The sequence below is a fragment of the Chanos chanos genome, chromosome 6 (assembly GCF_902362185.1).
Source record: "Chanos chanos chromosome 6, fChaCha1.1, whole genome shotgun sequence".
Classification (NCBI taxonomy): domain Eukaryota; kingdom Metazoa; phylum Chordata; class Actinopteri; order Gonorynchiformes; family Chanidae; genus Chanos; species Chanos chanos.
In genome coordinates, this window is record NC_044500.1 from 27,239,866 (window position 1) to 27,254,959 (window position 15,094).

Genomic DNA, 15,094 nt, shown 5'->3' on the forward strand with positions numbered 1-15,094 from the left:
AGGTGCTGGAAAGCACAGGTAATGTTTTATTATTAGTCAGCTATCTACACTGTGTTTTTCAGTGAATACGGGACAAACCAGCTGACCTTGTCATGCGACTTTATGACAAACTAACTTTACTCTTGCTCAACCCAGAAAAGAGCTTCTTCAGGCAAGCCAGGTCCAAATGAGAAAGGATAGGCAAGAGAGAGCGTGCTGAGATGTTTCACATTGCTCTGGACAGCATCTGATGAATTAAACTCCTGGTCTCTTCTTACAGGGTTAGGAGGTTACGTGTGAGACAGGAGAGTGAAGGAAGAATGACGATGAGTGGCATTACACACTATATTTGTGCTGTTTGTTTCCCTTAAACAGAACCTAAGAAGTGGTTCAGAAGATGCAAATGGGTAGTTCAGATGACATCTCATTTTGCAGTAAAATTGAAATTTATTTGAAGTCCACAAAAATTCATAATGTTAATAATGAAGATTGCTGTGTTTTTATGGCTCCTTTACTTTCAAGAAAAATATGCCTTTTTTATTAAAGTACTGCCCTGCTGAGTGGCCGTAATAGGCATGATGCAGGCAAAATAAGTGTTTTTAAAGTAAACAATTATATCTGAAAATGGACTAAAGGGTCTTTGGCGTTATCTCACAGGGGTCTGCTTTCCTGAACGATGCTGCCTTGGGTTGTCCCCAGAGGGTGACATAGCCTTTGTGTTTTGCATTAATTACTATGCACCTGACTTCATTAGTTACAGTTTGCACATGTCTTATGTTCAGTCGTGTGTATTTAAGTCCAGCCTTGGGTGTCCTTTGTTGCTGAGTGTTGAGTTTGTATCACTCCTATGTTTGCTCAGGGAAAGCCTTTGTTAATTCCTGAAGATCCCAGTGATGTCTACTTTGTTGAGTTTGAAATGTCTGCTGCATGTCTGCTTTGTCAACCTATTTCATCAAAATATCCATAGCAGATTAATGGTTAAAGTACAGCACTCTTACTTTCATAACCCAGTTTCGAGTCCTGAGTAGAGGGTCAAACCCGTTACAGATGCTCTCTGATATCACTGAAGTCACACGAAACTGATCACAGTTCAGTACATTTTATAATTAGTGTGACACAAAATATATATTCATAAATTAGTAATTTCACAGATATCTACAGGAACATTTCCACCAGAACTTCGCCAGGAAGTCTGTCTGTCTGACATTTGAAATGTGGATGTGAATGTCAAAGGGAGAGTCTTCATCTCTTATGAATTTGACAATATCATACTCTCAGGCGAACCACTGGTGTGTCCATTTTCTTCTGGCTCCAAATGGCCACAAAGCTGTAAATGTCCTGTTGCGTGACAGCAGTGTCCTGTGGTGTTACATGACTTACCTCACTGAAATACCTTTAAAAGATCATAGGTGCTCAATTATGTGGTTACAAGTATATGATTTTGATTATTTTCTCTCATTTGCGACACTACATATTCCCGTTTTATTTCAGTGAGGTATATGTTGGATGCATACTGCCATTGAAATATATATTAAAAAAGAATTTTTCATCACTTTTCTTGTGAGGACATGAACAAAGAAAGGACAAAGAAGTACCACAAAAGGACAAACCAAGATGAAAGCAGGACAGAGGAAATACTTAGAAGTAAAAAGTAAATGAACTGGTAATATTATAGGGAGAGACATTAGTGTATTACATCAGTTTAACCATTGCCCTTTTAACTTACACACTTAATAAGTTGAATGTATTGTTCTCACATTATTTTCAATATATTTAACATGTGTTTCTTTGATTTCTGAAAAGATAACATGAGAAGGAGATGAAAGGAATTGTGAAGGAAACGGGGAGAGCAGTGGGGATGAAAAGAACAGTTTTGATTAATTGCAACGTTTATGTCCATTGTGTTCATTGTCCATTCTTTAGGACACAGATAATATTTCCATGTTACTTTTCATTCTTAACAACGATTAAGATCCCAAACTGAATTCAGTATTCAATACATAAAATAAACTCTATTCTGCTTTTACTCTGCTGTGCCTCCTGTCCTGTTGTATGAGGTTATGCCCTAAGGTGTGACACCAGTAAAGTAAGAAATAAAAGTGCTTTATCAAGCTTCAGATCAGTTACTCTTAAAAATTTTTAACAAAACGCTCCAACATTTCATTATACGAAGAAATCACGCAAATTTAATCAGGATTTGAACATATTACAACAGCCTTTTACAAGTTTGTGAGGCAAAAATTTTGGCATGTCAAGAAATGTATAAAATGTAGATTAAAGAGAAATGTTATGTTTCTGAGATGTCTTTTTTATAGTGGATACAATCTTTTCTTAAAATTTAATTAACTTTTTGAACTTCATTTTCAGTCAAATGTGTTGTCAGACCAGAAAATAAATTATAAGGTGTTGATAAAAATACTGAAATACAGGGAAATTTTATTAATTACTACTAATATATTGGAAAACAATTTCAAGTGTACTATATAATAATATAATTTTCATAATAATATAATGAAAAAAAAATATTTTTACACCCCTATTTATCAACTAGACATATATTTATTTCTCTGTCTGTAAGTATGTGTGTGTGTCACTGATTTTTCTATTAAAAATAACAGTAATATAAGTTTTGTTAAAATGCCAGCCCTGCTGTGGTATAATTATTATCTTTTCCAGTGTCCTCCATTGTTGGTTTCTGGTCTTTCCTTTCATTGTGCTTCTGCTAGTATGGCCAATGCACTTCTGCCACCTGTTGGTGCCAAAGGAGATGTTCATGCAGAAATTTCTGGCAAGGTTAAAATTTTATTTTCAAACAGCTTTCAAGTATATTTTTCCAGTATATATTGAAATTTAATTAATCACCACTCGCCACTGTATAACTGTTGCTCAGTTAAATTATGATCCTTGTTCACTTCGTTATGCTTCACAGTTTGTTTTTGTTTGTTTGTTGATATTCACATGAGCAAATTTTCAAAAAGCACTCAGCACTCTACTGGAGTAAATGACCGCATTGCATAAGACACTTTTTTTCTTTCAAAAGATTTCTGATATTAGAGTAGTTATTAGCATACTGCAGTTACAACAGTAAAGCAGCGCTTATACAGCCTCAGGAACAGTCATACATACTTCTTTTGCACATTAAAACATTCTTACAATTCATGTGTGCAATAAATTTCCTCCTGAAATCATAATTGAATAAACAGGTCATAAACAGGAAGCAGATTCAGAGGTCTCTTGGGTCAAAATTTTGCAGGTTGGCAGCCTCAGACCAGGCAGCGTGTGCAGCGCCATCCATCTCTGGTGCCAGGTTGTTTCCTGCTGTCAGGGTATGGTTGGCACCACCAATGGTTGCTTTGCATTCAGGGCATCTGCTGGTTTCCATGGCGCCCCCACAATCACCAATGGCGTAGATATGGTTGTTGGGGCATTTGAACCAGTGACCTTTATTAAGGGTCATGGCTTGGAGAATCATCTTCCTCTCTTTATCTGTGATACCAAGTCCACTCTCTGGTAACTTCTCTCCCAAGTCTTTAAGGGCCCGCTTCACCTGGAGCTCATCTGCCTCAGTGAAAGGCAGAGTCCCCTCCAGGATGTCTTGTAAATCCATCAGCTGTGCTTTCACTTCAACTCCTATGACTCTGTTTTCAGCCATCTTGCAGCGAACGTTAAGCTCCGCCAGGCAGGAGAGCCTTCTTAGCTCACGCTCAAGATCCCAAATCTGCTGTTCAGAAAACCTCTGTCCACGATCCATCAAGACGTTAAGGCACTCTCCAATTCTCACAGAGAAAACAGCAGCTTTTGCTGGAGACATGCGCTCTTTCTCTAGTTTGATCAGCTTCCCAATGCTCTCCAAGAAGTTCATCCGATTCTCCAGCTGCCACAGCATGTGGAGCGAGAAACCAAACTTCTCCAGCTTCTCCTCAGTCTGGCTATACTCTTCTGGGAGATACTGTTTCAGATTCACTTTGTTTCTCAAGAGTCCCATGAGTAGCTCCTGCTGTGCTTTTATGTCATCTGGCTCCCCATTAATCTTCTCCTTCACCCTCTCAATCTCAGCCAGGCTGCGGTTGATGTGAGCACCGTAGCGCACATTCCTGCGGATGGGAGTTCGACATTTGGGACACTGCTTCAGCTGAATGGCCAGCTGGTCAAGTCCCGCATCCTTGTCTTTATCTTGGCTCATGTAGTGGTCCATACTTGTGGCCTCAAAGAAGTGACCGCAGTCCTCCAGCTGGACAAAGCAGGCATCTGGCTCATCCTCAGTGCCAAAGAAGATCTCAGAAACCTCATCCCTGTGACACTCGCGGCATTTTTTGGGGCAAGGGTCTCCGCAGAGGCCTATACAGGGGTGCCCACAAGGCAGGGTTAGGTCACAGGCTTCGGTACAAGGCAGACGGTCACAAGGCTCATGGCACAATTTGGTGCAGCGTTGGTGCGGGCACTGCCAAGCGCATGGCTCCCTGCAGGGAGCGCACGGCTGGCCACATGTTTTCTTACAGACGCTGTGGACGCAGCGGTTTTGACAGGGCAAAGCGCAGGGTGGGCAGTCACGTGTGCAGGGTTCACGACACTGGTGCGAACACACAAGGTTACGCTTACAGCGACTGTTGCATGGCTTATGCATGCGACCACGATAACATCCGTGGCAGGTCCCTGGGCAAGGATGCCCACATTTCAACATCGTTTTACACTTGGTCCTACATTGGGGTTGCTGCTTTACATTTGTGGAGATGTGACAAGGCTCCTCCTGGCTGTGACCACACTTCAACTGCATGGTAACTTTAACCATGCACTTATCTGTGCAGATCTCTCCACAGGTGGCAGGACAGGGGTGCCCACATTTTAATCTTTTTTCACAGGGTTCCTGGCATACAAAGAGACTAGGGTCCTCGAAGCAAGGCACCATCTGCTTGTGCTGGCACCATGGGATGATCTTCTCCATCTTAACCACACAGACATCACACTTTTGATAGCACCGACGGGGGCATCTGTGGTTATTTTCGCACAGTACCTTTGGACAGGGTTTGTCACACTTGTAGTCCTTGTGCTCAGGGTCGTAAGGGTGGCAGGCACGGATGCAGACGTGGCCACAGTCCAGACGATACTGACAGGGCAGATTGCAGCCCCCCTCGGGCACATTATTGAAGTCCTCAGCTCTAGAGACCATGGTACGTTTTTCCGGGTGATTCTGGCAGCTGAGCATCAGGGCCTTGCCCACCTGGCCCCTTTCCCTAAGAGTGTGGACAATGGCGCTCCACAGTTTGACCTGGCTCAGCATTCCCATGTTCCCAATGCAGTAAAGACCCTTCTTGGCACGTGATAGGGCCACACACACGCGGTTTGGAATTGACAGGAAGCCAACACGACCATTTGCATTGCTCCGCACAAGAGAGAGAATCACAATGTCATTCTCCTCCCCTTGGTATTTGTCTACAACATGAACTTTCACTCCAGAGAACTCCCTTGAAGGCATCATCTTGCGGAGGCAGAAGAGCTGGCCAGTGTATGTGGTGAGGATGGTGATCTGGGAGGGCTTGTAGTCCTGGTGCAGTAAGTATCGGCACAAGGCCACCACAAATGTTGCCTCATGTCTGTTCTGGTGGCTTCTCCCATCTTGAATCTGTTCCTCAAAATATTCATGTTCCAAAAAGAACATGTTTGTCGAAATTCCCTGCAGTCAGAAAACCATACACAGGTTAAGTAACACTAGGGCAAAAGTACATAAACAGTGTTGGTAATACTTATTCTTATAGAGAATTGGGCTAGGTCTTCATGTGACACTGTAACAATTGTGAACTTTTTATTGCTGCTATGGTCAATAGATTGTGAAAATGAGCAAAGACGCATGGGCTAACCTTTATGTTGTCGTAGGTCAGGACGGAGGGATGGTTCTCCAGCTCAGCGTAGATATGAGGAACCAAGAGACGAGCAATTTCTGGCTTCATACGATGCTATCAGAGTGAAGGAGATCAGAGAGAGGGGCCGTTAAATTTTCACAGGTGGTCACACTTAGGTCTTCAAACTACATAAAGAGATTAAATTTTCCTAATTCTAGTGTTCTGCCAAAAAAGAGTATGCATAGGATGAAAAGATGTTTTTGACATAATTTGTACACTCAAAAATAACTTATTATCATTATAAATTTACCAGTCCAGCAATAAATCAATATATGTTTTTGTAATCCAGTGGCACTCATCAACTAAATAACTGCAGTCTCTTCCTTCACTGTGAAAATGACACTCTCTACCCTGGCTTAATACTCACTATATTTTGGCATACATGGCCTGAGATTTCTGTTAGATACAAAGAGAAATCTGTCTGATTTTGCTTTACTACACCTGCAAACTTAGTGTCATATATTTAAACCGCACCAGTTAAAGCAATTAAAATATGTGTGTGTAGTTCTGAAAAAATGTATTATCATGAGAGGTTAGCTAATACATTTGATCAGTGTGTCACCTAAAAAAGCTATGAAAATCTTTGAAATGTCCAAACTGACCTGGTAGTTGAGTCGAACGTAGGGGAAGTCCACTTCTACCAGCCTTTCAAACATAGACACTTCCAGGTTAAAGTTCTTGGCTAGTTCATAGACTGTGGCGCTAGGCCTCAGCTAAAGAGATTTCAGAAAAAAAAATTGGCCATTAATACAATTTAACAATTTCAGAGGTGAAAAGTTTGTGCTAGAGTGTGTGTTTATATTCTCCTGGTGTGAACTGAAAGTTTTAGTGTGTCCGGCTCACAAAGGGTGTGATCCAACAACACCAAATATGCAAAGTGGATCACATTAACAGTTTAGAGAACAGAACATAAGACTGGGTGTCATAAGAAACGGTGGGACTGGTTTAAAGAAGAAGTGTTACCAGGAATTTGAGTTTACAGTTTTGAGAGGAATACATGTCTTTATGTTTTGAGAGTGCAAGCAGGCATACCTGTTGGTGATCTCCGATCAGTATCAGATGCTTGCAGTCTTTGCTCAGTGTGGTGATGGTGTGGGCCTCCAGTACCTCAGCAGCCTCCTCCACAATTATCAGCCGCGGACGGAGCTCTTGAAGGGCCTTCCGGAACTTAGCTGCTCCTGTGGTTGTCATGCCGATGACCTTGGCCTGCTGCATTACGCACAGGTCCTCGTGGCTACGGATCTCTGCCAGACGCTCTGCAGCTATCTGATAGACCTGCTCAGCACGCAGAGCACGCTCACGCAGATTTGTCTGGTAACGCTGTAACCACAGTCTAATCGAGTAGGGGTAGGGGGAATGGGGGTAGAAAGAGAGAGAGAGAGAGTACTTTTACAAGAATTTGTGGAGAAAAGCAGAATAATAATAAAGATGATTGACATCGTAGCCGACAGGATGCCAATTTACCCTCATTACAAAACCATTAAACTGAACTGCCCTTCTACCCTTTAAAACTCTAAGTTACCTACGCTCCTCAAAGCAAAATAAAGATACACCTCTCACACCCCATTTCATGAATATGGTCCCCCGTCCACTGCTGCTGATTAGAATTTCCGTCATAAAATTTTGTTTGTGTATATATATGTGTGTGTGTAACTCAGAGGACTGTGCTACCTGTACAGTTTCCATCTGTCTTTCTGATCAAGGGTCCAAATATTCCACACATCCTCCTCCTCTTCCTCGCTCATGGCTGAAGTCTTTCTCAGCTCCTTTTTAACAATCTGTTTACGCTTCTGTTTCTGATGGCGCTGCATCTGAGCAGATACAAAAACAGACATGGAATCAACAAAAGTGATTCATATAACTGAATAAGCCAACAGCTTAAAAAAACCCAGACATCTATTATTTTTTATCAATATATTTGTAATATTACTCAAAAAATCACCAGACAAACCTGTAAATAATAAAGCCTGTGATGTAAGATAGGGTTATAATACCTGATATTGTTAAAACAACCAAAGAAAATCATAACATGCTACAGGGTTGAAGTTCTTTGTGAGCGTTGCGATTCTTCGTGACGGATGTGTCTGGAGAAACATGATTTGCATCGTTCTTACCTGCCAGCCCTCGTCATCCTGACCTTGAGCAGGTGGATTGGTCTCAGTCTGGTTCAGGTTCATAGCTAACATCAGGTTAGCCAATTCCATTACAGCTGCTTCCTGCCTCTTCTCTCGCCGGTCATCTTTGTCCCAGGTCTCCGTGTCCAAGATCCTCTCAGCTTCAATCAGAGCTGCCTCCTCCTGTACCTCCAACAGCTCCTCTTCCTCTGCTGCTTCAGCCTGTTCCTCTTCCTCTCCTTCTCAGAAAAAGAAAGAGAGAGAGATGGGTGAGCTCAAAATGATAAAAACAATGTAAGTGAATGTAATTATGGACTGTTTCCTAAAATCTTGGAGGTTGATTAGGTGAAGAGACAAATAAATGAACTATGTTCACTGAACACTACATCATGTAACTGCTTCACTAAGAGTCCCATGAAACAACAGCAGATATAGATATGGAAGGTCTGTGTGTTTGTGTGGTGGGAGATTAATATTGTGTTGATTGTTAAGGTTCAACTCTTGACCCTAAACATGTGTGCTGTGTTTTGTATCCTGCTGCAGTCTTACCATTGTTTCCATTAGGTTGATTGTTTGGTTTGTGCTGGAAGGTGGAGAGGCCTAACCCCAACCACTCCAAAATCATTGAGGGCTTTTTTCCCACGGTCTCGAAGCCATCATAAAGCTGATTACATACACACAGAAACACACAGAAAAAAACACACACACACACACGCACCATTTTGAGTAATCCAGCCACGTTATCACAGCCAATCAGAATCACATAGCCAAGCAATTTCACACAAGCTTTCTCATGTGTCAAACCAGCTTTTAAAGTATCCCATATCATGGGATGAGGGGATGATGTTACACATATATATCAGCTTAATATTTTCAAGATGTGCAGAATATAAATGTTTAGACATTTTTAAAGACAAATCTTTCAGTCATGTATAAACCCTAATGTTACATTACTATGAAACCCATAAACAGAAATGCATTAGCAAGAATGTTTACAGTGCATCTGCTCTACACCTCATATCAATATATGTGAAATAACTTGTCATAAAGACAGAGTAAAACCCATTGTGTGATAATTCTATGAAGCAGTTACGCTTACATTGTGTCAAACATTTCAGGCTTCAGATAACTCTATCACAGGTTATTTGCATTACGTGTAAAAGAGCAGTGCTAAAAACCACAATGCAATCCTAGAGCTCGGATCAATTTAATGAGATGCCTGCACTCCAGCAGAATGAGTTTTGGAGTTATATAGTAGGCTTAGGACTGACCGGCTGATGCAGGCTCTCCCAGTGCTGCTCAGAGATGTATCTCTCCAGAAACTGCTCACTGATAACCCCACACAGACTGCACTCCAGCTGGGCTGCCTCCGTCTTTATCTGCTGCTCTGCCTCCATCATTTCTCTATGGATCTGAGATGTACCACAGCACAGGGAGAAACATTTTTACAAGTACAACACTAATCCAGTTAAGTTATGATGATAGACATGAGAAATAATTAAAAAGGAGTTCTGCTTTTTTTTTTTTTTTTCAGAATTACTGCTTTAGTGTAGTTCAATACATAATTTGTAAGATCTGAGCGATTCTTTGAGAGAGTAATTAATCTTGTCCTTTATATTTCATAACTTTCTCAGTCACTAGCCGATTCTGACAATGTTGTGTTAATTATTTTGGATTGTGTGCTCAAGGAAAAAACACATTCATCTTTAAACTGTCTCTAAAACTGAGGTTTAATTGACCACACTTGAGCAGTCCCGCTCACCTCGTGATGAGCCCGGCGTAGGTGCGAGGGCAAGTCCCGACGGTTCTGTGACCTTCTCAGCTCCCTCAAAGAGAATGGCTTCAGGATCATACTGTTGCTACGACCCCCGACCCTTACGATGCCCTTCTCGAGAAACTTATGGATACCTGGGATGAAGAGGTACATGCTTTAGTCAAGGTTTTAGGTATGCATCCATCAAAGGCTTAGTCGTTGATGAAGTGCAGGCTAACAACCATAGCATCTCCCAAAAGTGGCCTCAGGTAACACTACCTTTATAGTGAGAGTCAGTCACATCTTAGATCAAAGTAAGGGCCTAAACACAGCAGCTCAGTAATAATATCATCTAATATACCTTCCAGAAACTGGTCCAAAGCATGGTTGGTGTAGCAGACCACCAGCATTGGAGAGCCACGCCCCCACGCATCATAGTTGTCCAGAAGAGCTTGGGCAATCTTCAGTCCTACATATGTCTTTCCTGAAAGGAGCACAAATCCAGCATGGCCTAAGATATATAATCTTCTAATCATTATTCCCTCTCTGTATGCTCTACTCCAGAGCAAAGAAAAAACACTTCACCTGTAGACATAAATGATAGTACATCAGTGGCCTGCCATCAGGGCAAGCAAGGCAAGCACTGCTTGCCTAACTTTCCTACGCGTAAATAAATGTCAAAAGATGTATCTCTTAAGAGTGATCATTTTCTACGTACATGCCTATTTTAGTACATTTCTCCCACGACCCATCCACTGCTCTCTTGTGGCGTTTTTGCCCTGTTTCGCTGTGCTTTTCTGCCGAGAATAAGCCGTGCTTGCCTGCAGCTCGTTAAACTCAACAGCGGATCTGTTCAACTGACGTCATGGGTCCCGCTGAAAAGTGTAGGGCAGGCGAATGCAACTAGCATGCTACTTTTAGCGACGTTTCCACTGAACTCTCTACAGTTGACGTTAGACAGCTAACATCAGACACATAGGAAAGGCAAACGGTCTTGGAACTGCTTGCCGTGTTCTGAGATGAGTTGTGTATTTGTGTCTTGTGTTGGGCGGTAAAACAATTGAGACTGTCATCCTCTAGACAATTTTAATAGCCTTTTTACCGGATTGAGCAAAGTTATTTATCAGTACGTTTGAGAGACATAATACGTGCAGGAAGTCCAGGGTCCTACATCAAATGGTATGCATTTTGAAGATTACCTACCACAAAAATTGTGTATTGAGTGTGGAGAATTTTCCTGTAATGTATTTTTCAAGCAAGCTTCTCCAGATATGTGCAATGTAAAGATTAGAGTCAATTAAAATAAATAATCTCAGTAATTTTTTCCTTTGGTTAGGCAAGGTGCAGCAATACTCAGGAGAGGCACTTTCAAGACAGGACAGTCAGACAGTAGAAAACCATGAGACAGACAGGTGTACCATATTGGGCAGACTACAAATTCCAGAGAGCAGTATGGTTATGCTGTATGGCCATAAAATGGTATGTTTGATTTTAATTTTCAAAGCTTTTGGCTGTTTCTGTAATGGACCACTTCACAAGCCATGTGTGTGGATATCTTGATATCTGTGTGTTTGGGGGTGGGAGACTTCTGCTTGCCTAAGTGAAACACCCACCACACACCACTGTAATACATTACTACTCTTTACGGGTAGGTTTCATTGATCCATCATCTTTTTATCCGACCATAACCTTCTGTATCATTCAGTGAATCTGTATATGAACTGGCTAAAAACAGTCAGTTAGCAACTGAAAAAACATATATTATGATCTAGTAATAACCCATCATAAGGTGTCTTTTCAGTTTTTAGGAGAGTGCCTAAAAATACAGTTTGAAGGCTTTAAGTAAAGCATCATGATTTTTTTTCTCTACCTGTGCCCGGGGGCCCTTGTACAATGGCCAGCTCTTTGGTGAGGGCCAGTTTGAGAGCTCGGAGCTGGCTCTCATCCAGTCCCATCTGTTCCTCTGAGGGCCAGGCAGCCTGAGTGAGAGGGTTGAAGGGCCGAACGCTGTCCTTAAAGCCGTCCGCCGCGATGCTGGATAAGTTATATATCCTTCCCTCAGCCACAAGGTAGGACGGGGGCTGAATATCTGGGTTGCAATCCACAATGTACCTGTGGAATGTGAAAGAACATTTTTAAACACAGAAATATACTGTGAGAAATGCTGTCAGAGAGGATTAGTCAAGCTACTTCTTTTGTGTAGCGGTAATTCTGTCTTTCAGAGTGAAAGGGGGAAAAAAAGTACAGTTTGAGTGGTGGCCAGGGTGCCATTTACGCACAGTAAATGCTTCGATTACATGCTATTGAATGGAAGAGACAAAGAAGGAGCTAGAAGCTTTCTTTCTCCCAGAGCTCTGGCAGCTAGCCATCATACAGTCACACTATTCTCCATAATTTGATTTTCAAAGCCTGTTTCATTAACTGTGAGGTCACCCAAGCTGAGTGATTACAGATATTGTCTGTGTGACCCTAAAAGGAATACACAAGTGCTTACAGATAGTCCAGTTCTCTTTTCTTGTCTGTGTAAAATATACAAACCTCTGAAAGGGAAGGTCATCCTCTTCTTGTTCTTGAAGACCCTCCAGGACATAGCGGTAGGCTTCAAAGTAAGCCGTGGTTTCCACCATGAGGAAGGAATGGGAGGCTGAGATTTCTGCCAGTTTGGCCCGGCTATCCTGCGAAAAGCTGAGCTGGATCTGACCCTCTTGTAGCTTTTTGGGGTCTCGATCAGACACGGTGGCAAACAGAAAAGTTTCAAAGTTGTCCATGGAGAGGCAGACGAGAGAACCGAACAGCAGTCGTTTTGAGTTCTCCCAACGCACAAACTGTGAGACATATAAATTAGACAGTTGACAAATTATCTGATTTTTTTTTTTTTTTATAAAATTTCACTGGGTCATATTGTCTTTCAACACACAAAGACAATATGAACCAACTCTTAAATGTTACAACTGATTAAAACAAAACAAATGAGTTTAAATTATAAATACGCAGCAAGTACAGTACAAACTGTAGTCATTCAGTGTTGACACTCACAGCTAGAAGTGAAATAAATTCACCCAGTTTTGGCCTGAGCGTGTGTGCAGCTTTACCATTAGAAATGACCAGATAGATATTTTTGACGCCATAAAAGGATCATTGTCATGGAGCCCATGACAACTAGCTTTACCATGAGCCTTCCTGTTATGGCTTGTCACAAAAATAAATAAATAACATGTAAAGCAACTTGACTTGATGACTGACCTGTAGGGGTCGGATGTCAAACTTGACTCTGTAGGCAATGCCAGAGGGGGTGCACAGGGGAACAAGCAGGCGGGTATCAAAGTAGATTCGGATATCATCGAAGCGCCTCTTCCTCATGGGCACGCCACTGAGGGTCTCGTCCTGCTGACTGTTCAGCAGCTCCCGGATACCCTCCCGCAGTGGGCGCACAAAATCCTCACGCAAAAGCCGAAAGTGTGTGTCCAGGTAGACATGGGTGTTTGGGTAGCGCTGTGCTGTGATGTTGGGTCGTAAGTAAGGTTTCTGGTCCTGCCGAAACTCCTCAGGCGTCGGGTATATAGTCATAACCCTGAAGTCCTCCTCTCCTGGAGGCGCATCCTCATTGGCTGCTAGGAAGTTGTAGTTGTCTGTCCTCAGGGTCCCCTCCCTGGCCTTCTCCTGCAGGTGGTCCACCAGGCCCTGGATCTTTTCCAGGTCCTCGTCTGTCTTATCAAGAATGTCCACTCCGGAGGCCCTCAGCTGGTTCACTGCTGGTTTTAGAAGAGCCACAATCATGGAAGCTGTCCGCACGGCGCTGGCGGGGAAGATGCTGAGAACTTCAGAAACAAGGCTGAGTATGTTATCCACATGCTGGGGGTATTGTCCCCGGCGAGCAGGGAGGTAGTCTGACATCATACCCGTCACGTAATGCGGGAGGATGGTCTGTAAGAACTCAGACTCTTTAACCATCCCCGCCAGATGTTGCACGTTCCTGCGGTCGTGACGAGACTGAAAGGCCTTGCACAGAACTTGGCAGAGAAGCTGTACGAGGTCCTGACGCATGGCCCTGTCCTGCAGCAGGACCTGCAAACCCGTACTGGATGACAGAGTGATAGCCACCTCGGACGGCTCTTTCTCCAAAAGTTCTTCCAGAGTCTTATACCCAAGTCTGCGCACCTGGGAAGCATCGCCCTGGCCTCTCCCTGCCCCCCTGCCTCCTCTTCCCCTCAGCCCCTCTCCACCTTGTCCTGCTCCTCGTCCTCTCTGGCCTTCACCTCTTCCTCTTCCCTCTCCTCCTCTCTCCCTCTCTCTTGGAATGTTTATCCTCTGGTCAGGTTGTTGGTTGGCCCTGTTGTCTCCTCTCCTTTCTCCTCTACCTCTCCCTCCTCCTCCACCTCCTCTTCCTCCGCCACCACCTCTTCCTCCTCCTCCTCCTCCTCCTCCACCACCACCACCACCTCTTCCTCCTCTTCCTCCTCCTCCACCACCACCACCTCCTCTTCCTCCTCCTCTTCCTCTCTCTCCACCCCCTCTCCCTCTCTGGTTGGGAAGACGTTCCTGTCTTTGGTCATGACCAGCAGCTGCAGGGGACAAATAGTGTGCCATGTTACGACAGAGACATAAGTAAACAGAGAGCAAGAGACAATCTGAGATCTTTTTTTTTTACCTCCCCTAGGCTCAGCATTAATTCTGCCTCGTCCTCTGCGCAGTCCTCCTCTGTTTCCATTCTCCATCGTCTATTACTGTAGGACTTTTCAACATTTTAATACTCTGTAAGTTAACATTCATTCTGATGTGCAAGCCATTTTTAAAAGCTGCAGTAATGCAAAGATTTTGACTCATTTTCAGATAAACAGAAACATTAGTCTCTACTTAAGATCGATAATAAAAGACACTTACTGATACTACTCGATGTTTCTCGGTAAGAGAACTATAACATCGCAATTCAGTTAAAATGCTGTAACATAATTTTTAGTTGCCCAAATATTTTAACTACCCCGCCTGGTGGACACACAAAATGTTGCCTTGGCCTGGTTTCGTTTTCACGTCAACGGATGAGACACCGGGTTAGAGCAAACAAGGAAATGTGAAATGGACAGCTCTAGCAACAGAATTATATTCAGAAAACAGAGTGCGAAGAAGATGCAACAGCACACATCAGCCTGAAATCTTAATTCTAAATCCCTTAATCGAAAAGGAGAAATGTTAACTCGTCAGTAACTTCGTATTCAGATTTATGAAACTAAGTTTTACAAGGCTCATTTTCGCCCTGTTGTCATTAAAAGCTCTGAGCGAACACGACTCATATACATATGTTATACGGTACATAAAATCATGAACGCTTCAAAAACATTAACATCGGTGAATGT

The 15,094-nt window shown here is 42.8% G+C and overlaps 1 protein-coding gene across 1 annotated transcript; it reads right to left on the reverse strand.

Moving 5' to 3' along the window:
* Positions 1-3,092: 3,092 nt before the first annotated feature.
* znfx1 (zinc finger, NFX1-type containing 1) lies at positions 3,093-14,458 on the reverse strand. The gene is made up of 14 exons (XM_030778202.1): positions 14,392-14,458; positions 12,987-14,305; positions 12,282-12,568; positions 11,614-11,855; positions 10,105-10,227; positions 9,753-9,898; positions 9,262-9,402; positions 8,540-8,654; positions 7,991-8,226; positions 7,548-7,687; positions 6,909-7,209; positions 6,479-6,589; positions 5,835-5,930; positions 3,093-5,650 (listed from the first exon to the last, which is right to left on the reverse strand). The coding sequence occupies exons 1-14, from the start codon at positions 14,456-14,458 to the stop codon at positions 3,203-3,205; spliced, it is 5,772 nt and encodes a 1,923-aa protein (XP_030634062.1). The 3' UTR covers positions 3,093-3,202.
* Between the last annotated feature and the right edge of the window lie 636 nt (positions 14,459-15,094).

What these genes read in the sequence shown, in the direction of transcription:
- znfx1 (XM_030778202.1), bottom strand. Translation starts at nt 14,458, where the DNA reads ATGGAGAATGGAAACAGAGGAGGACTGCGCAGAGGACGAGGCAGAATT. An exon ending in ACAAGGGCCCCCGGGCACAG is followed by an intron (nt 10,228 to 11,613) that starts GTAGAGAAAAAA and finishes TGCTCCTTTCAG; the next exon opens with GAAAGACATATGTAGGACTG. An exon ending in TCAACCTAATGGAAACAATG is followed by an intron (nt 8,227 to 8,539) that starts GTAAGACTGCAG and finishes TCTGAGAAGGAG; the next exon opens with AGGAAGAGGAACAGGCTGAA.